General features: G+C 37.2%; 1 protein-coding gene across 2 annotated transcripts in view; it reads right to left on the bottom strand.

Moving 5' to 3' along the window:
- SMYD3 (SET and MYND domain containing 3) overlaps positions 1-27,842 on the bottom strand; it is a 717,667-nt gene that overhangs the window by 522,827 nt on the left and 166,998 nt on the right. For both annotated transcript variants that reach the window (XM_027122400.1, XM_027122399.1), the window contains exon 2: positions 15,012-15,075. In XM_027122400.1, coding sequence (XP_026978201.1) covers positions 15,012-15,075 — 64 coding nt within the window. The remainder of the gene's footprint in view (positions 1-15,011; positions 15,076-27,842) is intronic.

Raw genomic sequence — 27,842 nt, 5'->3', positions numbered from 1 at the left:
AATTCTTATATATTATATATATATAATTCTTATATATTATATATATAATATATAATTCTCATGTATATCTCATATCTCATATCTCATATATATAATTCTTATATATTATATATATAATATATAATTCTCATGTATATCAGAAGGAAGAAAACCTAATACCACAAATATGGTTGAAAGATAAAGGACAAACTAGGAAAAGAAAATTTTAAATACGTATGTAGATAGTGTTAACTGTCACCAAAATACAAAGAGGTCTTATAAAATAACTAAGAAAAGGGTGAATATTTCCATAAAAATAGTAAAAAAAGTGAAGGACATGAAGAGAAAATTCATGCCTAAAAAAGAAATGCCAATAAACAAAAACTAAAAACCAAACAAGTGATCAAAGAAATGTTAATAGAAACAAGATAACATAGGTGACCCATTAGTATAGCAAAGATAAATGAAAATATTAATTCAGAAGTCTCTAGGGTGTAGGGAAGTGGGGACTTTCTAACCTTGTCCTTGGAATCATAAGTTTCCCTAATCTTTCTGATGGGTGTTTGGTAGTAAATATCAGGATTTTCAATGTGCATTTTGCTGGCACAGAAATAATATTTATAATGCAATTAATCCTAGTTTAAATGATGTACATAAATAAGCTTAAGAATGCTCATTGTAGATTTGCTAAAATACTGGAAATTGGCAATAATTTTCCAGCTTTTCCTATAAGAAAAAGCTACTTTTGTTTTTCTCTTTATACTTTCCCAATACTGTTATCTTTGCCTAATATCATGTATTATATTTATAAATAAAAGCAAAACATAATTATCTTTCTTATATCTAATAACTGTGATTCGGGGAGAAGCATTTTTATGTGAAAAAGAAAGCAAAATCACGGTTACTAAACAACTTTTTTTTTTTTTTTTTGCAGTACGCGGGCCTCTCACTGTCGTGGCCTCTCCCGTTGCGGAGCACAGGCTCCGGACTCGCAGGTGCAGCGGCCATGGCTCACGTGCCCAGCCGCTCCAAGCCACGTGGGATCCTCCCGGACCGGGGCACGAACCCGTATCCCCTGCATCGGCAGGCGGACCTTCAACCACTGCGCTACCAGGGAAGCCCTAACAAACAACTTTTTAACGTTTGTTTATTTTGGAAAACCTGGTTGTAACTCAAAAAATCTTTTAAGTGTATTAATTTTTAAATGTTAAAAAAATGCTTCAATGAATTCTTTTGTAATACCAATGAAATCTTTTGTAACGCAAAGACTTAGTAAACTTTTATCAATTTTTAAATATTATTTTACTTTTAGCTTTGTTTATGTTTGGTTTTCTTAAATAAGTATACTACCAACTAGGCGCAGCATGCGTGTAACAGGTGTTCAATAGATATCTGATGATTTATTCTAAAATCAGTACCACTTAGGAGATATAATTTACTATATATTTACCACTGTTTATTTGAAATTAAGGCCATGCAAAAAGGTCAGGAAAATCCCTAGCAATTCTTGCTTTGGCCAGTCTGAGACGGTTTTGATTGCTTAATTATGAAAGGAGAAGATTGATGAGATGTTACAATAGAAAGAGAAAATCCATTTATTTCTTCTTTCTTACACAAAATAACCTTTACACTATTATTGTAACATTTCCCTCCCTGCCTTGGATACAAAGCCACTACAGCTCAATAACCCATTTAAATACTATTTAACATTGAATTTTAGTTGGATTAACTACTCATTTTAGGGCAGCTTATTATTTTGTGGGATGGAATGTGGGAAGGATCAATACATATTAAATCCAGTTTCAGTAAAACACATCTAATTCACAATCAGGGCTCACTAGACGTTTATTCTGTAAGAGGACTGGATTCATTCATATCTAAGGTAACCTCTCGATGATAAAAATCTATGATTCTGTAATCCCCATTCATAACAAATAATCTGAATTATGTCAAAAAGGCTTGAAACCTCCCCATGTTAGGCTTACAGAGAACTGAAAATTTGGAATGGTATTTTCCTCAGATTTGGGGATATTTAAAAGAAATTGCCTTAAAATATGTAAAAAAGAAACGAATTCTTTTAAGCCAGCTTATTCAACAAGTTCATTTTGTGACTAATAACCACTATTAATTGAACATTTTCTATGTGAAATATTGCCATGATTTTTTTTAACCACATGTTCATGACTCATTCCACTCTCAATCAATCATCTACAGAGGTCTGCTATAGGCAAAACTTAGGATAGTTGAGCTGCCATGCAACTTGCAGGAAAGAAAAGAGACCCAACAGTTTTCCATTCACTTACAGGCTGCTTAATAGCAAATAAATAATATCTTCTGTATGCGTCAAATGTAGTACACTAATGAATTACAGGTTGACAGATGCATGAAGACCTGAAAAGCTGGAATCTGGGAAAAGAAAACTGGAAAGCTAAGCACGCTGGCTAACAAGCTATAGTTGACTGACAGGTATTGATTAAAATCTTGCGTAAAACCTCCTTAGAGCACACTAGAGACCTAGCGATAGACATTAGACTTAGCACTTTAAAAGCTTTCTGGATGCTGTAACAAACATAGAACAAGAGTGCCTCCCCACTAGCCTTAATCAAATTAGACTGATAGGGCCAAATATAAAGACAGAATAAGGCAGGAGGATGGTCATAGGGCAAGAAGTTGACAAAAGAAACAAGAATAAAGTATTACTCCTTAGGAAAATGGGAATTACACTTTCTTGGTTAATTGACGAACCTTATAATAAATAAAAACATTAGAGTCCCAAAGTAAGTCAATCTAGTACAAGGTTCACGTCAAATCCATTTTGCCACTTGTTTCTGTAAAGTTTTATTGAAACATAGTCAATTCATGGTATTACACTCACTAATTTCATACTATGACAACAGAGTTGAATAGTTATGACAAATCCTATGGCCCACAAAGCCTAACATGTTTATTATCTGGCCCTCTACCGAAAAAGCTTGCCAATCTCTGATCTAGTGAGAGGTCATATCAAGATGGAATGACCTAATTGATACATTTTAGCTGGAAGAGCAAAATAAATCATTCACCTCTAAGGACTTCTTTGAAAGAAACTTCCATGCTAGATTGATCAAAATGTCAACGTCGAGTTCTAGTGGAACATGGCAGATGGGGCACATGCATTTCATCTCCCCAACACAAGTAATTATCAGGTTTTTAACTCCCAAAGTGAACCGGAAGGGCCATCAATGGATGAGGTGTTTAACCTCATTTCCATTAAGTCAGAAAGTCGGGGTAAGAGAACAGGCTACAGAAACAGGGCAAAGGAGGCCGCCTCAAAGTGGCAGGTAACTTTGGAGGCAGTTACCTGCAAAGTCTTTGACTCCTGCCAAACAGAACTCCAACAAGAATTTAGAATTGAAGACTACGTATGGGACAGAGAATGGGATTGAAAAGTGACTGAAAAAGAGACAATTAACCAGAAGTCTGTATACCAGAGGGTCCCAAAACACCTTCTTACTATTGGCACGATTTTGAGTAAGCAGTGGAGTGTTAAAATGGAGACTCCAGTTGAATGTAACGCTAAGAATATCACTGATCTAGACCATTTCTTCAGCCTTCTGTTTGGTCTTCCCTCCCCAATGCTTACCATCTTATAATGGTTCCCTCAAACAGCAGTCTCATTCTTTGAGTGGCTGAAAGGTTGTGAACACTTTGTTACAGAGGAAGAAGTAAGAACTATGCATACTTAATGGCTCTGCAGTGAGCAATATTTTTTAAGGAATGTATTGAGATATAAATTACATTACAATAAAATGGACCCATTTTAAGAGTATAGTTTTATGTAACCAACACCAAAATTAAGATATAGATTGTCATTACTCCCACAAATTCTTTTGTGGGCCTTTACTTTCAACCCTTCAATCCCTGGCAACCAGTAATCTGGTCTCCATCATTACAGACTAGTTGTGCCTGTCCCAGAACAGTACTACTTCTTTCTATCTGGCTTTATTTCCTCCGTATAATGTTTCTGAGATTCACTCATGTTGCTGTATATATCAATAGTTCTCTTTTATGGCTGAGTAATAGTAAATTGTGGGTGTATCTATGTGTGTGTACACACACACACACACATACACACACACACACACACACTACCTAGGAGTAGAATTGATGGGTTAGTTGGTAAGTGCACATTTAACACTTTTAGAAACTACCAAACTTTTCCAAAGCAGTTGTAACATATCACATTCCCACCAGCAGAGTATAAGGTTCCAGTTGTTCTTCCTTGTATACACTTGGTATAGTCAGTCTTTCTCATTTTAGCCTTTCTAGTGGGTATGTAATGGTATCTCATTGTGGTTTTCATTTTCATTTCTCTGATGACTAATGATGTTAAGCATCTTCTACTGTATATCTTACTGAAGGGTCTATTCAAATCTTTTGTCCATTTTACTGGATAATCTTACTACTGAATTGTAAGCATTGTTTAAAAATTATGGATACAACTCTTTGGTTGGATATATATGCATTACAAATATTTTCCCCAGCCTGTGGTTTGTCTTTTCATTTTCTTAGTCATGTCTTCAAAGAGCAGAAGGGTTCAACTTTGCTAAAGTTCACTTTATCAATGTCTTGTATAGTGAGTGCTTTCTGTGTCCAGCCTGAGAAACTTGACCTACCCCGGGTCCAAAGATTTTCTCCTAAGTTTTCTTCTAAAAGTTTTAGAGCTTTAGCTTTTAAGTCTGTAATATATTATGAGACTTTGGTGGGGGAAAACTGTATTTATATCATTTCTTTTCCATGTGCATATCTATCACAATTTGTTGAAAACACTATCCTTTCAACATTGAATTACCTTGGCACCTCTGTAGAAAATCAACTGGCTATACATGTGTGGGGTTGCGTTTATATTTTTTAAATTTTCTGTATATTATGATATTCTGACATCTTAAAAACCTTTCTGGCTAGAAAGAGAGACTGCCCATCCCAGAGCTAGGCAATTCTTAGAGACAGCAAAAGGCTCAGCAGGGAGCATGCCTTTGATATGCAAACTAACCAATCCAGAGCCCTACCTCCCTCCATCTGCTTTAAAATTCATAGAGCCAGGTACCAGGAATGGAGAGGCCACTCCTATAGCTCAAAGCCCTCTGGAATTATTCAAATTAGCCAATCCTAAACTGTTTACCTTACCCTGCCTTGCCTTTCCTGAGGAAACCTTTTTTTTTTTAAGTTTTATTGGAGTATAGTTGCTTTACAATGTTGTGTTAGTTTCTACTGTACAGCAAAGTGAATAAGCTATAGGTATACATATATCCCCTATTTTTTGGATTTCCTTCCCATTTAGGTCACCACAGAGCACTGCGTAGAGTTCCCTGTGCTATACAGTAGGTTCTCATTAGTTATCTATTTTATACATAGTATCAATAGTATATATATGTCAATCCCAATCTCCCAATTCATCCCACCCCCCCCTTTATTCTCTACGTCTGTGTCTCTATTTCTGTTTTGTAAATAAGATCGTCTATTCCAATTTTTTCAGATTCCACATGTATGCGTTAATATACGATGTTGGTTTTTCTCTTTCTGACTTACTTCACTCTGTATGACAGTCTCAAGGTCCATCCACGACTCTACAAATGACCCAATTTCGTTCCTTTTTATGGCTGAGTAATCCTGCGGAAACCTTAATAAAGGCTGTAGCCTCAGTTTTCCCCTTTCTCCTCCTTTCTGCCTCCAGACCACCCTGAGGCTTCCCGCACATGATGCTGTGCGGCAATCCATCGCTCCTGTTTCTAGGATCTCTGAGTGTAATAAACTTTCCTGAGTCTCTCTGAGCCGTCTCTTGTGGCCATAGCTAACTATCACATAAAAGAACACAGAACGGGGCCAATTTCTAGACTGTCTATTCCAGGGGTCCCCAGCCCCCGGGCCGCGGACCGGTACCAGTCCACAGCCTGTTAAGAACCCGAGACGCACAGCAGGAGGTGAGCGAGCGAAGCTTCATCTGCCACTCCCCATCGCTCCCCATCACTCGCATTACCGCCTGCACCACCCCCCAACCCCATCCATGGAAAAACTGTCTTCCACGAAACCAGCCCCTGGTGCCAAAAAGGTTGGGGACCGTCGCTCTATTCTATTCATTGCTCTATACGCCTATCCTAACGCCACTGTCTTCATTACTGTAGCTTCAGAGTAAGTGTTTAAATCAAGCAGTCTAAGTCCTCCAACTTCGCTCTTCTTCTACATAAGGGACTCAGTTTCTAAGTCTTTTGCATTTCCACATAAATTTCAGTCAGCTTATCAATCCGTGGGACTTTAAATGGGACTGCATTGAATCTGAATCTAGAAAGTGATATTTTAAAAACCACTTATGACTTTTTACTGATTTTGACTTTTTAAAATCATTACGTGGGACTTAGTTTTGTGTTCTAGAACAGCATGTAAATATCATTAACCTTGACAATATAAAAGTAAAGGTACAGCTGGCAAATTATGGAAAATAGAGTGATAAGATAGGAAAGAGTGGGAATACTAATATCTTCACCTTAAAGGTAGGGAATCAAAAGATACGATCTACAATTGATAAACACAGATGGAGGCTTGCACATATTGTTTAAAGTTACAGACATGAGAAAAGGAAATTGAACCTAATAGACATATAACAGTTATTGCAAATCTAACACAGCCAAAGCAGATTTTTCCCACCTAAAACTGGGTCTATTACGCTATTACATGGGGATCTTGTCTTCCCCATGTCAGTAAATGGAATCCTCATCTACCCAATTGCTAAAGCCAAAAACCAAGGAGTCATTCTTTTTTTTTTTTCTTTTTTCGGCCATACTGCACAGCTTGTGGGATCTTAGTTCCCCAACCAGGGATCAAACCCACGCCCCTTGCACTGGAAGCGCAGAGTCTTAACCACTGGACAGCCAGGAAAGTGCCCAAGGAGTCATTCTTGATTCTTCTCTTTCCCTCTCCATCCCCATATTCATTCTTCTTACATTTTTTCATGCAGTCCCAGCCCCCATTCTGAGCAAGTATATCCAGTTGCCTATTCAACATCTCCATGTATACGTTTAATAGGCACAAACTAAAAATTTGTAAATTAGAATTCTCTTCTCAGAACCTACTCTTCAATAAGATTTCTTTAAGTCACTAAATGGCACCACCATTCACCCAAAGTTGCTGAGGGCAGAAACTTAAAAGTTCTATCTCTGGGACTTCCCTGGTAGTCCAGTGGGTAAGACTCCACGCTTCCAATGCGAGGGGCCTGGGGTTCAATCCCTGGTCAGGGAACTAGATCCTGCATGCACGCTGAAACTAAAGAGTTTGCACGCTGCGACTAAGAGTCCACATGCCGCAACTAAGTCCGCATGCCGAAACTAAAAAAAGAGCGCACATGCCGCAACTAAGACCCGGCGCAGCCTAAGTAAATAAATAAATAAATATTAAATGGAACTCCATTTAAAAAAAAGTTCTATCTCTGACTTTTTGTCTCACCTCTTACATCTAATCTATTAGCAAACTCTTTCAGTTACACCTGCAAAATACATCTCAAATCCAATAATTTATTACCACCTCTACTGCTACCACTCTAATCCAAGCCATCAGAGCTCTTGACTAGATCAGTGCCTGCATATGTTGAGTTCTCAACTTGAATGAATGAATGCAACCATGAGCAAATTCAGTCAGTTCTTCCTTCAAAAGATACCCCAAATCTAACCAACTCTTTTTGCTGTTGCTACTCTAGTCCTAGCCACCATTATATGGCAACCAGACTAGTGTAACAACCTCCTAACTGGTTTCTCAGCCTCTATCCTTGCCCTCCTATAACCTATCCCCACAGCAGTCAGGAAGATTCCTTTAAAATCTCAGACCATAATACTGATCCCCCCTCCCCTTCCCAGAACCCTACAGTAGCAGCCCATCACACATGGAACAAAATGTTTATTTTTAGCCATAGTACACAATGACCTCATAACCTGGCCCCTCCTATCTCTCTAATCTATCTCCTACAACTCTCTTTGTTGCTTACTCTGGTCCACCACACTGGCCTTCTTGTCCTTCAGTGAACACACCATATTCATTCCTGCTTTTACATGTGATGTACATCAAACCTGAAACTCCCTTCTCCAATCTTCACGTGTCTTACTTCTTTCAGATCTCCACTCAAATGCCACCTCCTGAGAGGTCTTAGGTAGACAGACAGACAGATATAGAAATAGTTATCTCACTATAGATATAGATACGGATACAGATATAGATACATAGATATATCTCTTTCTCAATATCTATATATTAGATATATAGAAAGAAGTTAAATATAGATATGTATATGTACATATGTGTGTATATGTATTCACACACACCTACATATGTAAAACTAGCCTCCCAATCCCTATCATTTTCTCTTGCTCCCTTTATTTTAGGCATAAAACTAAGACAATATTATATATCTGTCTCACAAGGAAAATGAAAGCTCCATAAAGGCAAGGGTTTTCTGTGTCTTGTTCAATAATATTGTGCCAGAGCCAAGAAAAGTCCTGGCACCAGCACTAATACTTGCTGAGTAAATTAATGGATGGATGAATCCATTAACAAGTCCTTCAAGTCTTAACTCATTGGCCTCACCTCCAACTGCTTTTTTTCCCTATGATTTATTTTTTTAAGACATTAACTTTTAGAGCAGTTTTAAGTTCATAGCATTGAGAGGAAAGTACATAAAGTTCCCATATACCCTCTGCCCCCCACACATGTACAGCCTCCTCTGTTATCAACATCCCCATCACAGTGGCGCATGTGTTACAACTGATGGACTTAGGCGGACACATCATTATCACCCAAGTCCATAGTGTACATGAGGGTTCACTCTTGGTGTCAAACATTCTATGGGTTTGAACAAATGACATGTATCCACCATCATCCAACTCCTTTTTTTCCCCCAAAGAAGTATAATTTAAATTTATTAATAAATAGTTTTTTTAAATTCTGAGAACCAGGTGTGTAATGAACTAGAAAAAATGTTTTTGACAAAGTCTCAGTTTTGACCACTAAATTTCTCTATTTTCCAGCTAACCAGAAGCAACTATAACTCAAAAACATGCAGAACACATAATTTCACAATACTCTGTAAAAAGCAGGGCAAGAATGTTATTTTAGCATTATTTAATTGTAAGTCATTCAGTCATTTTTGTTTGTGGTGATATTTGATAAAATAATAACGATACACACTCTGGCAAAACATTTTTTTCATTTTTTTCATATGAATTTGTTAATCTGTTTACCTCAAACTCTTCATTCCTCTAACATGACAAGCTTTTTTCCTCTTCAGGGCCTTTACATTCGCTGTTCCTTTTACATTTAAAAAAAAAAAAAAAAAAAAAAACTGTTCCGAGATCTTTCCGTGGCTGGGTACTTTTAGACTCCAGCCAAATGTCACCTATACAGGAAGCCCTTCTGTAACCATCTGTGCAATGGCAAGCTCACGCTCATCCAAATCACACTCACTCATATAATCATGGCATTTGTTACTGTCTCCTCACTCCTATAAACTTTACGAAAGCCAGGACCTTGTTTATTTGTTCATTGCTAGCTGCCCACCACCAAAATCCCAACTTAGAACAGTGACTAGCTAGCAGGTACTCAATAAATATCTATTGGATAGACTTTGGATGAATGAGGATCCTGATATAGCTATATAAAAAGACAGAGAGGAAGCAGGTGCTGACATAGGTGAGCTAAATTCTGTTGTCTGTCAGAGCAGGAAGTTAATAGACTATGCCTATACTGATGAATTAAGACATATTAAAACCTTAAAAATGCATTCCAATATACATTAGGTGCAGACAAATACTGCTTGATTCCACTTGTACGAGGTACCTAGAACAGTCAAATTCATAGAGTCAGAAAGTACATCGGTAGATGCCAGGGGCCGGGGGGTGGTGGAGGGGAAGGGGGAATGGGGAATTAGTGTTAAAGGGGACAGCGTTTCAGTTTAGGAAGGTGAAAAATTCGGGAGATGGATGATGGTGAGAGTTGCACAACAATGTGAATGTACTTAGTGCCACTGAACTGTACAGTTAAATATGGTTACAATAGTATGTTTTATATCCTGTGACTACCACAATAAAAAAAATGTTTTTAATTATCTCTCCCTATTAGAATTTATATTATACACAGGCAAGGATATTTGTCTGTTTTTTTTTCCCATGGATGCATTCCTGAGTGCCAATAATAGTCACTGGCTCCATAATTTTTGAGTTAGAGAAGAGGATTAAGAAAGTGTCACAATCTAGAAATGCAGCAGACCCAGCTTGATGGCTCTAAATAAACATTTGTTGAGTAAAAGAAAACAAAAGACATATTATTATGTCTCACTTATATGTGGAATCTAAAAAAAAAAACAATTATATTGGGACTTTCCTGGTGGTGCAGTAGTTTAGAATCTGCACTCCCAATGCAGGGGACCTGGGTTCGATCCCTGGTCAGGGAACTAGATCCCACATGCATGCTGCAACTAAGAGTTCGCATGCCACAACTAAGTAGCCCGTGAGCCGCAACTAAGGAGTCTGCCTTCCACAACTAAGACCTGGCGCAACCAAATAAATTAATAAAATAAATAAAAATAAATTTTAAAAAATTACAGATACAGAGAACAGACAGGTGTTTGCCAGAGGCAGGAGATGGGGGTAAGTGGGGGAGGGGAGAAATGGGTGAAGATGATCAAACGGTTTATAAAAATTAAACAGTTCTTGGGGAGGGCTTCCTTGGCAGTGCAGGGGTTAAGACTCTGTGCTTCCAATGCAGGGGGCGCAGGTTCAATTCCTGGTTGGGGAACTAAGATCCTACATGCCATGCAGCGTGGTCAAAACAAAAAACAAACAAACAAAAAATTCCTGGGGATGTAACGTACAGGTTGGTGACTATAGTTAACAATGCCGTATTGTATATTTGAAAGTTGCTGAGAGAGCAGATCTGAAATGTTCTCATCACAAGAAAAAATATTATAATTACGTGTGGCAATGGATGTTAACTAAACTTATTGTCATGATCATTTTGCCATGTATACACCTATCAAATCATTATGTTGTATATCTAAAACTAATACAATGTTATAGCCCACTTATATTTCTATCTAAAAAAGAAATGTTACTACGGACAGGTTATTTAGAGATGATGTAATTTTAAAAATCGAATTCAACAATCATCACTGATGAATGTATTCATTCATTCATTCACTCAACAAATTATGCTACATCTGCAGCAGTGACCCATGCACAGAGCATACCTTCAAGGAGCCTGACATCTAACTACAGAAACAGGCAATTGACCCAATTAAATTTCTGTATGATAAAGGAGGGATAAAAACTAGTCTCAGGGGGTTAGGAAAAAGGGAGTGACATTTAATCTGAGTTCTAAAGGATAAATAGGAGTTCAGTAGCTGGGGGGAGAGGTCTGCTCCAGACCCAGGGACTTACATAGCCAAAGGCCCAGAAGTAAAAACGTGGCAAAATCTGCCAGTTTGAATTTCACCCTGAGGAAAGAGAGGGCCAGGGTTTCAAGCTGGTGATTGACAGATCACGCTTACATTCTAGAATAAAATAATCACTCTGGTTCCTGTGTAGAAAAGAGAAGAGAAGCTTGTAAGAGTTTAAAGACTGCAGCTAACCTAGGAAAGAGATCATGGTAACATGAACAAGGGTAGTGGTAGAGAAGCTAGAGAGAAGTGAACCAATTCAGATCTTCAGGTGGTAGAATCAGCAGGACATGGTGATTAAGGGGATGTGGAGCCAGGAAAGAACGTAAATCAGAGCTGATGACACTCTGGCAACTAGGACTGCTGAGTGGCTGGTGAGATTATTCACTGAGGTTGAAAAATGCGAAGGAAAGAAGGTCTGGGGTAAGATAATGTGCTCAGGTATAAATATATGGCATTTCAGATACCGGTGCAACACCCAAATAGAGATGCCCCGTAAGATATGGGTCTGGTGCTCAGGAGAAAGGAGGAGGCTGGAGATGGAGAACTGAGAATAATTAATATACAGATGTCAACTGAAGCCATGGGAGTAGATGGGATCACTCTGCAGGCAAATGTAAAGCGAGAAAAGAAAAGCTCAGGCCTGCAGACATTTGCAGAAGTCAAAAAGTTAAATATGATCAAATAATTTTAACCTTTATACAATATTCCCTTTTTGTGTACAGTTAGATACAAAGCCAACTTCTCTACAGAGCACCCAGTACATATTCTATCAGCCTGAAGCCTGGAACAGAGCTATTTATAAAAACCAAGGGTTTGGCTTTCTTCATTATCGTCACTTTGGGTATGATACTACAGAAACCAACTTATTAAATCACGCTGTTAAGTGCTTACTAATGTGGAATTCATCAAAAATGAATCAAATCATTCTACAACTAAACATAAAATGCACACTCAAAAATATGATTCACATTTTTAAAGAGGCCTATAATTATCAACAAAAAATAGAGCCTCTTTCTGCTAATATAGTACTTTTTAAAAGTATGTAAACTGCAATTTGATGTGGTATCCAGCTGCTTGTTTTGCTCTGCAATTAATTCAATTAGAAATGTACATATTATGAATCAAAGTAAATCCAGCAGAGATGAAATAGTAATTGGTGAATTTGCTTAAAATTGGTTTACTTGCTATCTATATTACAAATTTTGAGAATGTTTTTTCATAAGAAAACTTAGCCTGTTCCTCCTCTTTGATCTCATAATCATCTGTGATATGCTGATTATGCCAATACAGAATAAGACTGGATCCAATATATAACCCCCTCTATTACATTCTATGACACCTCATAACAAGGTAGATACAGAGGAATACAAACAGTTCTGTACATAGCAGTAAATATATACATGTATGTGTATACTACGTATGACGCATAGACGAACAGTTTGGTGTGTATCCTCCACTCACAAAACAAACACAGAGAGACTACCTCTGGAAAAGAGAAGTAGGAATGGGAGAAGAATGCTGGAGGAAGACTTTTACTTTTCACCCTGCATTAGTCTATACTGTGCTAATTTTTATAATGCAAATGTATCCTTGTATCGCTTATGTTTAAAAATGAAGTGTGAAAACTGATGCCACTGATACCTTCCTTATGAGCACAGGGGACATTATACCCTATAACACCTCAGCTTCTTGTGGAGAGCTCATTGATGCTATGGCCCCATACATCGAACGCTAAGCTACTGACAAAAGTTATGTCCCCCTAGGGTAAACGTATTTTGGATTTTATGCTATGAATTCGCATCCTCTATATCAATTTCCATTCCAAGTGCTTTTGTTCATTACTGTTCATAGTTCAGTCTGTCAGTTTAATTTTGTGCTGCTTTGTAGGTATCCACAATAATTACAATGTTTAATGCTGTACCTTAAGGGTGAGCTTAACAGAGCAGTTTAAATGCATATGTTCTGGCCATTCTTTGACTCCCATCCCATCTCCTCTACACACACACCCTATCCCCCGCACACAGACAAGCATGTCCACTAGCTGTGTTATATATGATATCTTTCATCTTACTAGCTATTTTCCCATTATCTTCTACAGTATATCTGACGATGACATTATTATTGATGCTACAGCAAACAGCTAATATATGTGGTAAAAACACATGCACTATAATGAATCAAAATGACATACCTACCCACCAGACTCCCTCTACTCATTCTAATCAGATAATGGGTTTTGTTGTTTTTTTTTCTTGAGTGTACTACAAAAGGAGGAAGTAGCCCTGGGGAAAAACAGTCATAAAAACAAGGGAAAATAAAAGTAAATGTTTAGTTCATTGAGAACAGAAAGGAAGCTCAACTAGAAAATCTGTATCAAATAATATAATTCATTTGGTTCTATATGTAGTCTTCTTAACTTGAAGTTCCCTGAAGCATGGGTGGCAAGTGACACAGACACATACCCTCCAATTAGACTTTTTATTATGACCTAATTCATTAGAGCATAATTAAATTTCTTATTAAATGATTAACCATAAGGTTAGAAGAAAAGGTCATGTTGGATGTTAATTATACATCCTTTAAAGAATTTCAAAGATGTTAACAGCAGTACTCTCATAGACTGTCTGTTGTTGTTAATTAACTCAAACTCTTGGAAGGCAACTGAGCATTCTCTTTAAAAATTCAAAATGCATATATCCTTTTACTAATCAGTACAACGGGGAAGAATTTATCCTACAATCAATTTGCACAAGTGTGCAAAAATGTGCACGAAAGGATGCCTGGTGCAGTACTGGCAATACCAAATATTGGGAAAAAATTATGCATTCATTAGTGGGGAAATGATGATTGTGGTGCATTCATATGATAGAATGAACACGAGGATACAAAAAGTTCTTCTAGATAGATTATTAAATGAAAAAGAAAATCAAGGTATAAAAGAATTTGTGCCAGAATAACCTGTATCTGTTTTTAAAAACAAAAGATAAAGATACATGAATGTGTTTGCACCAAAAAAATAATAAGAACCTTAACAGTGGTTAGCTCTGGGAAATGGGACTGAAGTCAAGAGGACAAGAAGATGGAGAGGAGTAAACATTTAACTTTTCTTCAGTGATATTTATATATATATACACACACACACACACACACACACACACACACACACTATATGGATAGAGTTTATGTATATATTATGTATATATAATTATTACCATATACATATATGATTTTTAAGTTGAAGGAAAAAACAAGTTAAAATAAATAAAAGATTATGAAGAAACAGAAATAGTTCAACAGGCATAATGGAGAACAAATTTTATTTTATTTTATTTTTTTGCGATACGTGGGCCTCTCACTGTTGTGGCCTCTCCCATTGGGAGCACAGGCTCCGGACGCACAGGCTCAGCGGCCATGGCTCATGGGCCCAGCCGCTCCGCGGCACGTGGGATCTTCCCGGACCGGGGCACGAACCCGTGTCCCCTGCATCGGCAGGCAGACTCTCAACCACTGCGCCACCAGGGAAGCCCGGAGAACAAATTTAAGAGTAGAGAGCTTACATACAGCAGAACCTTCTTACCTGACACTTAGCACTACAGTATTTGGCAACTCGGCATTGAGAGCATCGCATCAGCTTTTCCTTCCTGTTAAAAAATAAAGTTCACATTAGGAAATGAATGAGAATCATATATGGCTGAAGAAAGAAAACATAAGTCAAGGTATTGACACCAATATGTTCTGCTCACTCTATCTGTATGGTCCATGAGATTTAGATTTTCACAGTGATGAACATCTTCCTTCACCTTCAATGTGAGACATATACCTAATAACTAGTGTTCTTTTTTTTTTAATTGTGGTAAGATATATATAACAAAAAATTTACCACTTTAACTATTTTTAAGTGTATAGCTTCAGTGGCCTTAAGTACATTCACATTGTTGTGTAACAGTCACCACCACTAATGTTCTTTTTAACATAAATTTAATGAAAACACAGAGATTCCCACTTAGGCAAAAAATTTCACTTCATAGAGTTCTTTTTTTCATAGAGTTTTTAATGTCTCCATATGAAATTAAGAATCTAGCCTATCAACTAACTGAAAGTACCCTACACCATTCAAATAGAAAAATTTTACAAGTTTAAATTTATCATGTAGTTTAATTATAATATACTCCTTCTGGGAAATGATTTTCAATTTCCATTAAATTCAATTACTACTTTCAACTTGCTAAATTGAGATGCACCAAAGTAATGTCCTCCCCAAATCGCCTGAGGAAGAAAAAAGCCAAAACAAAGAAAAACTTGGATTATAAAATAAAAACAATAAATCTGATGATGAAATTCACAGTAACAAATATCAGACAGGACTGTAGATACTTTCAAGGCAGCCAAGAGCATTAAAAGTCAAACTATACTATTAACAACAGTGACAAAACAGGAACAAATCTTTCTAAGCACTTCTGATGTGCCAGGTAGTGTTCAAAGTTCTTTACATCTATTGACTCACACTTAACTTCAGATAGTCCTATAACTAAGCAGTTTTATTATGTCCATTTTAGAGATACTTCAATACATTTTCAAGAGATAAGAAGCAGATGACTAAGGAAACACACCATAAAGTTCAAGTGGCAGGTGACATTGAAACAGTAACAACTGAACGCTGCAGAGAATCAGAACTTGAATATACCAGGTACCTCACCCATAGGAGAGCAGCAGTGAGATATGGAGCATATAACATGGGGGGAGGTTAAAAGTCTAAATAAAGCAAAGTCCAAACACCTCCTACCCCCAAGTGTAGAATTACAGGTGTCAGATATCAACATCCCAGACATCAACCCAAACCCAAGCAACCTGGCGCTAAAGTTCTTGCTTTTAACCATCATATTATACTACCACTCTTAGACAAAACTGGATAAAAACAAAATCCACCCATAGACTATTTTTCTTTAATTAATTAATTTTTTAATTTAAATTTTTTTTTAATTTTTGGCTGTGCTGGGTCTTCGTTGATGCATGCGGGCTTTCTCTAGTTGTGACGAGCGGAGACTACTCTTCGTTGTGGTACGCGGGCTTCTCATTGTGGTGGCTTCTCTTGCTGCAGAGCACGGGCTCTAGGTGCTTGGGCTTCAGTAGTTGTGGCATGCGGGCTCAGCAGGTGTGTCTTGGAGACTCTAGAGCACAGGCTCAGTAGTTGTGGCGCACGAGCTTAGTTGCTCCGTGGCATGTGGGATCCTCCTGGACCAGGGAACGAACCAGTGTCCCCTACATTGGCAGGTGGATTCCTAACCACTGTACCACCAGGGAAGTCCCATCACAGACTATTTATGAGACACACTCCAAATAAAAGGACATACAAAGGTGGAATGAGATGGATATGCTTAGGCAATATTAATATTAAAATTAATTAAACACTAATAGAAAAAAGCCTGTGTAACTATATCAATATCTGAAAAAGAGACATTAAGGTTAAAAATATTACTAGAGATGAATAAGGTCAATACACAAAGATAAAAGACTCCAATCACTAGGTATTAAGTACCTAGTAACAAATGTTCGCAGTCTAAAAATACATAAAGTAAAAGTAACATCTAAAAAAATGATCAATACACAATAAATTAATACAAGTAAGGCCTTAAAAATAATGCCTGGAATATACTAAGTACAAGTATTAGTTATCAAGTCTTTTTCAGGAATTCATAGATCAAGCACATAAAGAATAAGGAGCTCTATAATTTACTTGATCTCATGCAAAACACAGACCCTTGCACCTTTTATATTAATGCGTATTCACATACTCTTTTCAAGCACCCACTGGCCATTTACAAAATATGCCCACACATTAGGCCACAGAACAAATCTAAAAATCCCAAAGAATCAATATTATACAGATAATTTTCTCCAACCATAAAAGAATTAGATTAGAAATCAGTAAAAAAAACCCAGTAAAATCTCATATTTATAGAAACTTAAAAGCTTATATAATTCAAGGATCAAAGAGTTGTCATGAAAATTAGAAAATGTATTAGATTAAATAATAAAAAAAATCGAAACGTGAGATACAGCCAAAGTAATTCTTAAAGGAACATTTATAGCTTTAAATGTTTATGTTGACCGCAGTGGCATAATTTTTTAATCTCCTTAACTTTCCCCATAAAAAAATGACAGAGCAAGTAGGAAATAGGAAAACCTAACCATCACTCCCCACCCTGGAAAATATCTACAAAAACCAAAAAATATTAGCAGGAAAAAGAAAACACACACACATACACACACACACACACTACTAGCTTCAAGACTTGAATTAAATCAGTATATTTGTGGGAGAAAACAAAGAAGGCAACTTCCAATAGACCTGAAAACAGAAGAAGCCCCAAACTGCCAAAAGATCCCTGGCAGAAAGCCTGTCAAGCCAAACTGAGAACTGCAGCCAAGACTGGGAAAGTATGCTTTCTGCAGGAACACTCCTGAGGATGAGGTTCCTGGGGCTCCCCTGAATCCTGCTTTCCTTAGACCTGCCTCCTCAGATTTCCCCTCATTTCCTTTTTTCTTGTCTAAGTTATCAGAGGCTATTTCTGTTGCTTGCAAATAAAGATTCCCAACTATACAAAGTGTTTCATTTCCATTTTTAAAAATAATAAGCAGGGCTTCCCTGGTGGCGCGGTGGTTGAGAGTCAACCTGCCGATGCAGGGGACATGGGTTCGTGCCCCGGTCCGGGAGGATCCCACATGCCGTGGAGCGGCTGGGTCCGTGAGCCATGGCCACTGAGCCTGTGCGTCCGGAGCCTGTGCTCCGCAACGGGAGAGGCCACAGCAGTGAGAGGCCCGTGTACCGCAAAAAGGAAGGAAAAAGAAAAAAATAAATAAATAAAAATAATAAGCAGAATCAAAATACCCAGGAAAATCAGTGATGAACCTGGTAGCAAATATTAAAACTTCGTCTTCTCCCTCCCATAGCTCTCAACCACAGGCTTTAATGAATTTTAACACAAAATTTCAGCAAAATAAATAGCAAGATGATTCAAAGTACTGGGATAATTCAGCTGCCATTTGATGTGTGAAAAAAAAATTCCTTAACATGAGTTATTTAAATGTTTGGGGTTACTTTTACATATCAAATAACCAAACAAATAAATTTAAGTTCTCAAGTTTCAAAAAAAAAGGTCAACTGAATCCAAGAGAAAAGTAGTGTGTCTGATTAGAGGAACCACTGAGGCTTTGAAGAGTTACTGCTTTTCCCTGTTGAGTAAGGTTCAGAGTAATAGCCTCCTGGTAAGGTCTCCCTGCAGAGAAAAAATTTGGGCAGCAGTGGGAGAGGAAAATAAGTATTAGAAACATAGCCACCCAGACAGTTCATGAAAACATTCTTTCTCTCTTAAAAAAAAAAAAATCAACACATCATTTCCAACTGAAAGACAAACCCACATTTTTCTTTAAAAAATCAGAAATGTACATGTCAAATAAAAAACAGAATTAATTAGAAGTCCTAAATTAAAAGGATCACTTATTCTAGGTGGTAGCTCCAGAGGCTAAAACAAGAAATACTGAATGGAAGCGAGAGAGGGACAGATTCCGTCTAAAGGTAAAGAAGATCATTGTGGCAACAGCAACTGTTCAAAAATCAAAAGAAATGCCCTGAGGAGGTGGAGTTCCAGGTCATTTGACATGTTCAAGGAGAATCTGATAGGTACATTTACAGACATATGTACAGGAAATTCCAGCACTGCAGAGGAGCATGAATTAAATAAATGTTTCCTTCTAATTCCAAAATTATTTGGTTCTGCTTCTCCTGTGTAACAAAAAAATATAAATAAAATTTGAAGATAACAAAATTTGTGCCTATTATTAGGCCAAACATGATAATCTCACAGGAGTAGAGAAGTGAGCAATATACAATTCTCACAGACTCCACAAACATCCTGTTTGCAAAGCGATTATTTCAAGAGTCCATCCAGAACTGGAATTTCTGAATAAAAAGGAATCTAAAGAAACAGGTTAGGAATGTATCAGTAACAGAACCTCTTTTTTCCCCTCCACTTAAGAGACAAATAGTAGCAGTCTACCTCTAAATTAAAGAAGATATTAAAATTATTGTATACTAAAATAAATGGAAGTTTTAGGACCCCATCCCAAAAAAGCAAAAAGGGTTCCCTTATCACTTGTTCATATAAACCTGGATGTTACTGAACACAATGTCAAATCAGAGAAAATTCTCAGCTTGCTCCAGTGCTCCAGATACAGTGATTCACGGAGCATAAGTCCAGTCCTCTCTTCCAAGTAAAAGTTGGGTCGTAATTAGTTTCTCCAATAGCCTAGGCAACTGAAGTGTGGAAAGGAAATTAAAATAAAGCTAAATTAATTGTTCTGCTGCTATACAAATTAAAAAGTCATACAGTTGACCCTTGAACAACATGGGGCTTAGGGGCGCCAACCCTCCATGCAGCTGAAAATCTATGTATAACTTTACAGTTTGGCCCTACATATCTGAGGGTCTGCATCCACGGATTCAACCAAACTCGGATGGTGTTGTACTGTAGTGTGTATTTAGTGAAAACTAAAACATAGTGGACCCACGCAGTTCAAACCCGTGTTATTCAAGGGTCAATCATACATGGATATAGGGGAAACCACTGTCTCTAAGAAATCAAAGAGGAAAGGGGATTAACTGGCTCCCTCAGATCCCAACAACTGGAGTACTATTTAAGGGATCATCTCTGTCCTTCTTGGTTATCAGAGGGCAAAAGTATCCTACTGTTTAGAAACTCCGCCCTAAAATAGTACGGCCAGTTGCCAGGTAGAGAGAAAGAAGTTTCCTGGAAAGGATATAGAAAATGAACAAATTCTATCCCAAATTTCCCCCAGCCCTGGCACGTATAGAATCCATTTAAAACTTCCTACAGAGGGAAAAAAATGCATCTACAACACATTCATAGATAATATACTTATCATACAGGGTTCCTTCCTAGTAACATGCCTCGATCTCCTAGAAGTCTCCCAGTGTGTCTAGTGGTTGAATCTCTCCTTCAACAGCCATCCTCACAATGGAAGGAAACTGGCTCACTGTTGACCAGTCAGATGCAGGCGAAGGCTCAGACACCACAGGGAAGCCAGGCGACCCTCCCGCTCGCTGAAGCACACTCATCTGGATGGAGCATAGCCCAGCACAATCAGAAGCAACCCCAGAGCCCAGGGTGTGCCTTTGCAGCCTCCTCATTCAAGGTGAAGATCCCTGCCCAGTGATCTTTTGCACCGTGAATACCTCAAGGACCAGATTTTACTTTGTGGCTGATCAATGAGGAAATTTATTTTGTGGCTGATTTCTCTGGGAAGAAATCAGAGCTGAGAAAAAGACCAGAGTGCATTGAGTAAAGCCTGTACCACTTACAGGTGCTAAGGAAAAAGTGTTGACTTACGGGATGTCTGATTTAGTACCCCAGGCCTTATACAAGTTTTAAGAAAATTCCCTGAGTAGAATTCCTATGAAAGTATTCTTTCACATAATTAAGACCCAAGATGCTCTATGGAGTATGAGAAATACTGAATGTCATGATGGGCAAGCTCTTAAAAATAAAGAATAAAAACTCTCCATTTGTTCTTAAATGGAGAAAGCCAAAATACCTAAGTGAAAGAAGTCTAAATACAATTTTTTAAACAAAAATACCACAGAAATATTTATTTACAGAATTTTTATGTTTGTTAATATCTTGAAAACCTCAGAATCCTGATTCATTAGAAATGTTAATGTCATGTCACCAAGTACTTGACTATATTTCCCCCCTGGAAATTTCTGAAGCAAAAGAAGTTCTACATTATGAAAAAGAGATTATCCCAAATAGAATCATGTTATTCTATGCAAGGGTAGTGCAACACGTACTCTGGCCAAATAAAATACACCGGAAAATGCTAAAGAACTCCTTTAGGCATAAATATTCATAATAATATATTAAAGGGATCCTCCATTTTTGTTTGGAGATGGTAACTGTGTGGGTTTGGGCCCAAAGGCCTTTTTAAAAATTAAAGAGATTCATATCTACCATCCACCTATCAAATGGTTTTTAATACAAAGCAGCAGATGTGATCAAAACAATATATAATAGATTCATAACACAGGAATATAGAAAGAATTGGTTTGGACTCCTTTTTCTATATTCCCTATCACTTTATTTCCTTTTCTAATATTTAAAGTACAAAACAAGAAAATGCAATGGATAATATTTCAGGGAAAATGAATCTGTGATTCACAGGCACCATAACTTCATGGGAGAAGCACAAGTAATTTAAACCCACATTGGCACTTAGGGAAAAGCACAGCAAAGTATTTGAGCCAAGTTAGTCAAGAGAGGCAGACTCTCTCACTCGGGGACTTCCCTTTTCCACTGTCCTTGGTCTCTTAAAGCTTCTGTACTGGCGGAGACTATGCTACCTGATGAACACAAACTCCAGTAGTTAAACCAACAAGTGTTCAGTGACGGCCACCGTGTAAGATGTGAGGTCCTGGGTGGGTGGGTGTGGGGAGGGTATTACAGTCACTGTTTCTAGGAGCCCGTGGCAAAGGAGGACAGATCAACACATACCACTTGCAGAATGAGCTACAATACAAAACTGTGTTTTGAAAAGCAGCACAGCTACAGGGCCCTAGTTCAGAAGAAGGAAAAGTCACTTCCTGACCGGTAAAGAGTGAATTGGAGAGGGTGTTATAAGGGAAAAGGAAGACACCATACCTAGGAGGGAAAATATTTTACCAGTTTAGAGTTCAAACTTTGTAGTCCAAGTGCTATAGTCTGAATGTTTGTGTCCCCCTGCCCTAAATTCATGAGTTGAAATCCTAACCCCCAAAGATATTAGGAGGTGGGAACTTTGGGGGGTGCTCAGGTCTTGACGGTTGAACCTTCATTAATGAGATTAGTGTTTTTATAAAAGAGACCCCACAGAGATCCCTTACCCCTTCTACCACGTGAGGACAAAGTGAGAAGGTGCCAGCTATGAATTAGGAAGAGGGCCCTTATCAGAATGTGACCAGGCTAGCTGCTCGATACTGGGCTATCCAGCTTCCAGAAGTGTGAGAAATAAACTTAGGTTGTTTATAAGCTACACAGTCTGTGACATTTTATTACAGCAGCCTGAAAGGACTGAGACACCAAGTCCACTCCCTACTAGCAGTGTAACCTTGTAACCTCTCTTAGCCTCAATTTCCTCCTCTGTAAAGTGAGAATAAGTGACTACTCATAAAACTGTTGGGTAGACTATGTGAGGTAATCTACATAAAGTGGCTGCTAACAGAGCGTCTAAGCATAGAGTTAAAACTGACGATGCTAAGTATATTTTCAAAGTACTCAAGATAATGTTGCCTATTTCTGTGCCATATCTGAAAATCCCACACCTCTTCCATGGTTGCTAAAAAGCAAAATCCACATGTGCCACAAATCTGGTCATCTCCTTGCAAGCACACAGAAAATTCACCACTTTTTTTTTGAAATCCACATGTTCCCATAATACTTGGCTCTAATTTCAAAATTTGACTAGCATCGTTAAGTGTTTCACTGCTCAATCACGTTCACTAAAGTTTGTATTACTACTATTTTTAATTTGATCAGAATGATTAACTTCAAAGTGGTCCGATTCAAGAAGCTAAAAACGTTTTATGAAAGTTTCATCTGTGGAAATTAAAATCAGAGAAGGCTGTTACGTCTTCAGTAATATTAAAAGGTAATTACAACTCCTAATATTCTGCTTGCTTTATGTAAAATAATGTCTATTACAAGTTGAGAAAATTAACATTTTTACAAGAGTACAGATTTAAACTCTCCTCATTATATGATATTTCTCTACAAAATTGGATATTGTGTGCTGAGGGTCACTCTAACAGCTAAGGATTGAAAACTGGTGACTTAAAGGTGTTTCTTAGGCAGAGCACACACAAGTAGACTGAAGAAAGCTGTGACCAAAACGAATTGCTGAAGAGGGATTGTTTTCTAGTGACAACATCTTTGTTTCTAAATAGGAAGCCTCTTTAGCCTAGTCGAGTAATACAACTCTGATAAGTCTAAGAGGTATATTCGTTTTCCCTAAGTCTTCTTGAAATTTTTTTTAAGTGAGGAAGAAGAAAAAAACCTGACTTTGCCCAAAGACTGAAATCAGATACCCTTTAAATATGTTAAGTATTGCTATTATAAATATCACACAGCATACACATAAAAATAAAAGTACCATGGGTAAAATATCAAAGAAGGTACAAGAAAATCTGGTCAACATTTTCATTAATATACTAAAACCTAAGCCTTCAAAATGGCAAAAGCTGCTCACCTTGGTTTCAAATGCAGGGTATACTTTATCACCATGAATGAATTACCTATCATGCTACCTCTAATTAGAAAATGAGGTTATCAGCAGCATGTTTCCATTTTAACTTGAACAGTGAGAAATCCAAAAGTCAAAATCACTATCTAACTATATTTATCTGTTCATTTCAGAGGCCTGGAAGCCATTTTCTCCTGGCTGCTTAAAACTTTGCTCTTCTATTTTATAATTAAGTATATTACTTCGTTTAACCTTTAACTATAAATTTCCTCAAGTCCTCCTGGAAGTACGCATTAATGAAATCTCAAATAACTCATTCTCAACTTTGGAGAATAAAATGGCACTTTAAGTTTATAAAGAAACACTGTGCTGACCTAATCCCCAAATAAAGAAACCTTAAAAGATGAGTCCTTAGGAGACACAGAATTAAATGTTTCACCTGCCAATGCATTATAATTAATTGTAACTTCTTAATGATTTTTTTTTTTTTAAGGAGAATGATCATCAGCTGATAGCCGCTGAATGAGAGTTAACAGGGGTCGTGCAAGGGTTTTCATGCCTGTGTTGTCCTCCTACAGCGAGCAGGTACTATGGCCGATATAAGGTTCTCCCACGGCCCCCCAACGTTACTCTCACATACTCTACTTATCAAACACCCTTATGAGTTTGATAACATATTGTGATGAAATGCAGACATCACCCCAAAAACCTTATGACTACAAGTCATTTGCAACTTAGTATGAATTACCTTAATCAGATAATCACATTATTTTTCTCTAGACCCTTAGCTGTGATTTCTGGCAATAGACATTTTGCTTAGAGCAGGTATAGAAAGGGAGGAGAACTACCAGAGTGTTCGACATCTAAAAGACCTAGGGAGAAAAGATATCAGAAACCGTGACAATGCACCAAAATGGAAATTAGAAATGTACAAGAAGACAATTTCATTTGCCCTGAAATGTGGACTCCAGCTCAGTATGCAGACAGGTATGGAATAGAGAAGGCAAGCTGAGCAGAAAAAGTTCTAGGAGAACCATACTTTAAACCTGGCTGCTTCATTTATTGCTCTGCAACTGATAGTAATAAATATACTTCTCTGTCCCTAAAGTTGTAAGTTATTCTAAGTCTATTATAATAATAACAATAATAATAAAGGCTACACCTAGAATGTTGAATGGATTTTTCATACTACATATACTTTGTGAAATTAAGTTCTTGTAATGTGTGAAAAAAAAGAGTGAAAAGAAATAGACCAAATTGTTGAAACTTTTCTTTGAGTGATATGAATTGGGGTGATTTTCCCTCTTTTTTCTCTTTTCCAATTTTATATAATAATATTATTTTACTTCCATAATCAAATAAACATCAACTTTAATGAAAAAGCAATATGTACTATTTAATGGCTTTAAATTGCTCTTGGTCTAAGGCAGGACACAGACAGAAAGATCAACAATTTATTCCAATGTTTGGAATAGTAAGCGCAAATGTATGCTTTGTTTACACAAAATTTAAATGAAATTATACTTTATTAATTGAATTTATTTTTAACTGGCATTTGCTACAAATGTAGTGTTAAAAAGTAAAATTGTTTTACTCTTTGATAATATATGAGAACCTGATAATTTAAAATAATGATATCTATCATCATACTATATTTAAAAACTAATATTTCTAGATTTAACATCTTCCAAAATATAAAAAGCAATCATTTCAGAAAAGGAACAATATGAAAAGAAAGAAAAAGTTTTACCACATGAAACTTGGGCTACTTAGCCTCTTTGTGAATACAAGTTTCAACTTCAACTGATGCTTCATTTTTTACTATTCTCTCTGACTTATTTAACTTGAAGTTAATCCATATAAAGTAAAATTTCTTTATTCTCTTACATTAACTTTCACTTTGATTTGGAGTTGGCCAGTCAAAACACCACGTTTTTTAAAAAATTCAGATGCAAATGGAAAATCTTTGAGATACGAGAGAAATCAAAGGCTGTTTCCAAAAATGACCCCGTCATTCATTCACCAATTCATTCTTCAACAAAAAAGTGCCAAGTCCCTTCCAATTGCCAAGCACCTGATTAGGCACATGGCAGGCACTGTCCATTGCTTACCCAACAACCACTTCACTCTTCCCTGCCAAGGGTACTGTGATTTGTTGAAATAGCAGAGATCTCTGGATTTCAGGAAGTGTAGGTTGCCGACTCCAGGGGGATAAATCATCACTGGTCTAAACTAGTAAAAAGCTCATGCCCCATAGCCACTGGTTGTTCTAATAACAGACCCTGTTACCCAGTTCTGGCAAATGACTTGTAAAGAGATACAGCTGACCCTCATTATTTATGGGTTGTTTATTTGAAAATCTGCCTACTCACTAAAATTTATTTGTAACTCCAAATCAATACTTGCACCATTTTTGTAGTCATTCGTGGATATGTGTGGAGAGGCAAAAAAATTTGAGTTACCCAATGCACATGTTCCCAGCTGAGGTCAAATGAAGTGACATTCTGCTTTCTTATTTCAGCTCTCATACTGTAAACGAGAACCCTTTTCAAGGTCTATCTAGTGCCACACTTTACTCATTTTTGTGCTTTTCATTGGTGATTTCGCTATTTTAAACGGCCAGCTAGTACAGTGCTGCAGTGCTATCTAGTGTCCTAAGCACAAGAAAGCTGTGATGTGTGTTACCCAGGAAATATGTGTGTTAGATAAGCTTCATTCAGGCGTGAGTTATAGTGCTGTTGGCCATGAGTTCAACGTTAATGAATCAACAATATGTATTAAATAAGGTATCTATAAACAGAAACACACACAAAACAAGGTTATGTATTGACTGGCTGATTAAAGTGTGCCCAGAGACTTATAGGCACCTAACTTTGTATATCCCCTAGGAGTGATGATTCAGTTTTGGCTAATTCAGTGTTTGTGGTGAATAACAAGAATCAACTATATTTCTAATGAGACACATTTTGTCCATTTCAACTTTCTTTGCACAAGAGGCAACAAGAGAACAAATACCATCAGACAGAAAGACCCTGATAACATCCAATAGCCAGCAGCTACCAACCTCCAGCTTTTGGATGGGAAAAATAAGTTCCTATTTGTTTAAGCCATTACAGTGGAAATGTATATATAAAGATATAATAAAATGATGCTTCCTTTTCAATAAACACACAGTATACTACTCCTGAAATAAAACAATAAACATGTTCTACATTCCGAAAAACCAAGTCCTATAAATGCTGCTTACTGTGCATTCTAGTCAAATAGAGTAGCTTATGTAGCACTTTTATTTCTACCTTTTGAGGTTAAGGTCAACAAACCTGCAATATTATGAACTAATATTTAATTCTTAATAAATTTTGCACTTATTTTTATCATGTACTTACTTAGAAAAATACATTCTCAAAAATCATTTTATTTGACATATAAGGTAAGGAACATCTGACAAATATATACTGTCTGATTAATATATAATTATGTATGAATGTGTGTGTATGTATGTGTATATATAAAGATATATCACAATTTATTTTGCCATTCCACATTGAAAGAATTGGCATCGTGTCCATATTGATGGACATTTGGGTCAATTATTTTACTCTTAGAAAACAATGTTACCTGCATTGTACACATATACAATGATTTTCAAAACTATTTGGTCTCAATCTGGACTTAACGTATACATACTACTATATATAAAATAGATAATCAACAAGGACTTACTGTATAGCACAGGGAACTCTACTTGATAATCTGTAATAACCAATATGGGAAAGAATCTAAAAAGAATGGATATATGCATATGTATAACTGAATCACTTTGCTGTATACCTGAAACTAACACAACATTGTAGATCAACTACACTCCAATAGAAAATAAAAATTAAATTTAAAAAAATTATTGATGGGGCTTCCCTGGTGGCGCAGTGGTTGACAGTCCGCCTGCCGATGCAGGGGACGCGGGTTCGTGCCCCGGTCTGGCAGGATCCCACATGCCGCGGAGCGGCTGGGCCCGTGAGCCATGGCCGCTGAACCTGCGCGTCCGGAGCCTGTGCTCCGCAACGGGAGAAGCCACAACAGTGAGAGGCCCGCGTACCGCAAAAAAAAAAAAAAAAAA

This window comes from Aethalodelphis obliquidens, unplaced genomic scaffold (genome assembly GCF_003676395.1).
Source record: "Aethalodelphis obliquidens isolate GAN/ISIS:26980383/991018 unplaced genomic scaffold, ASM367639v1 scaffold24, whole genome shotgun sequence".
Classification (NCBI taxonomy): Eukaryota; Metazoa; Chordata; class Mammalia; order Artiodactyla; family Delphinidae; genus Aethalodelphis; species Aethalodelphis obliquidens.
Note: the sequence above shows the minus strand (reverse complement) of the source record. Positions and strands in the feature narration are given on the sequence as shown.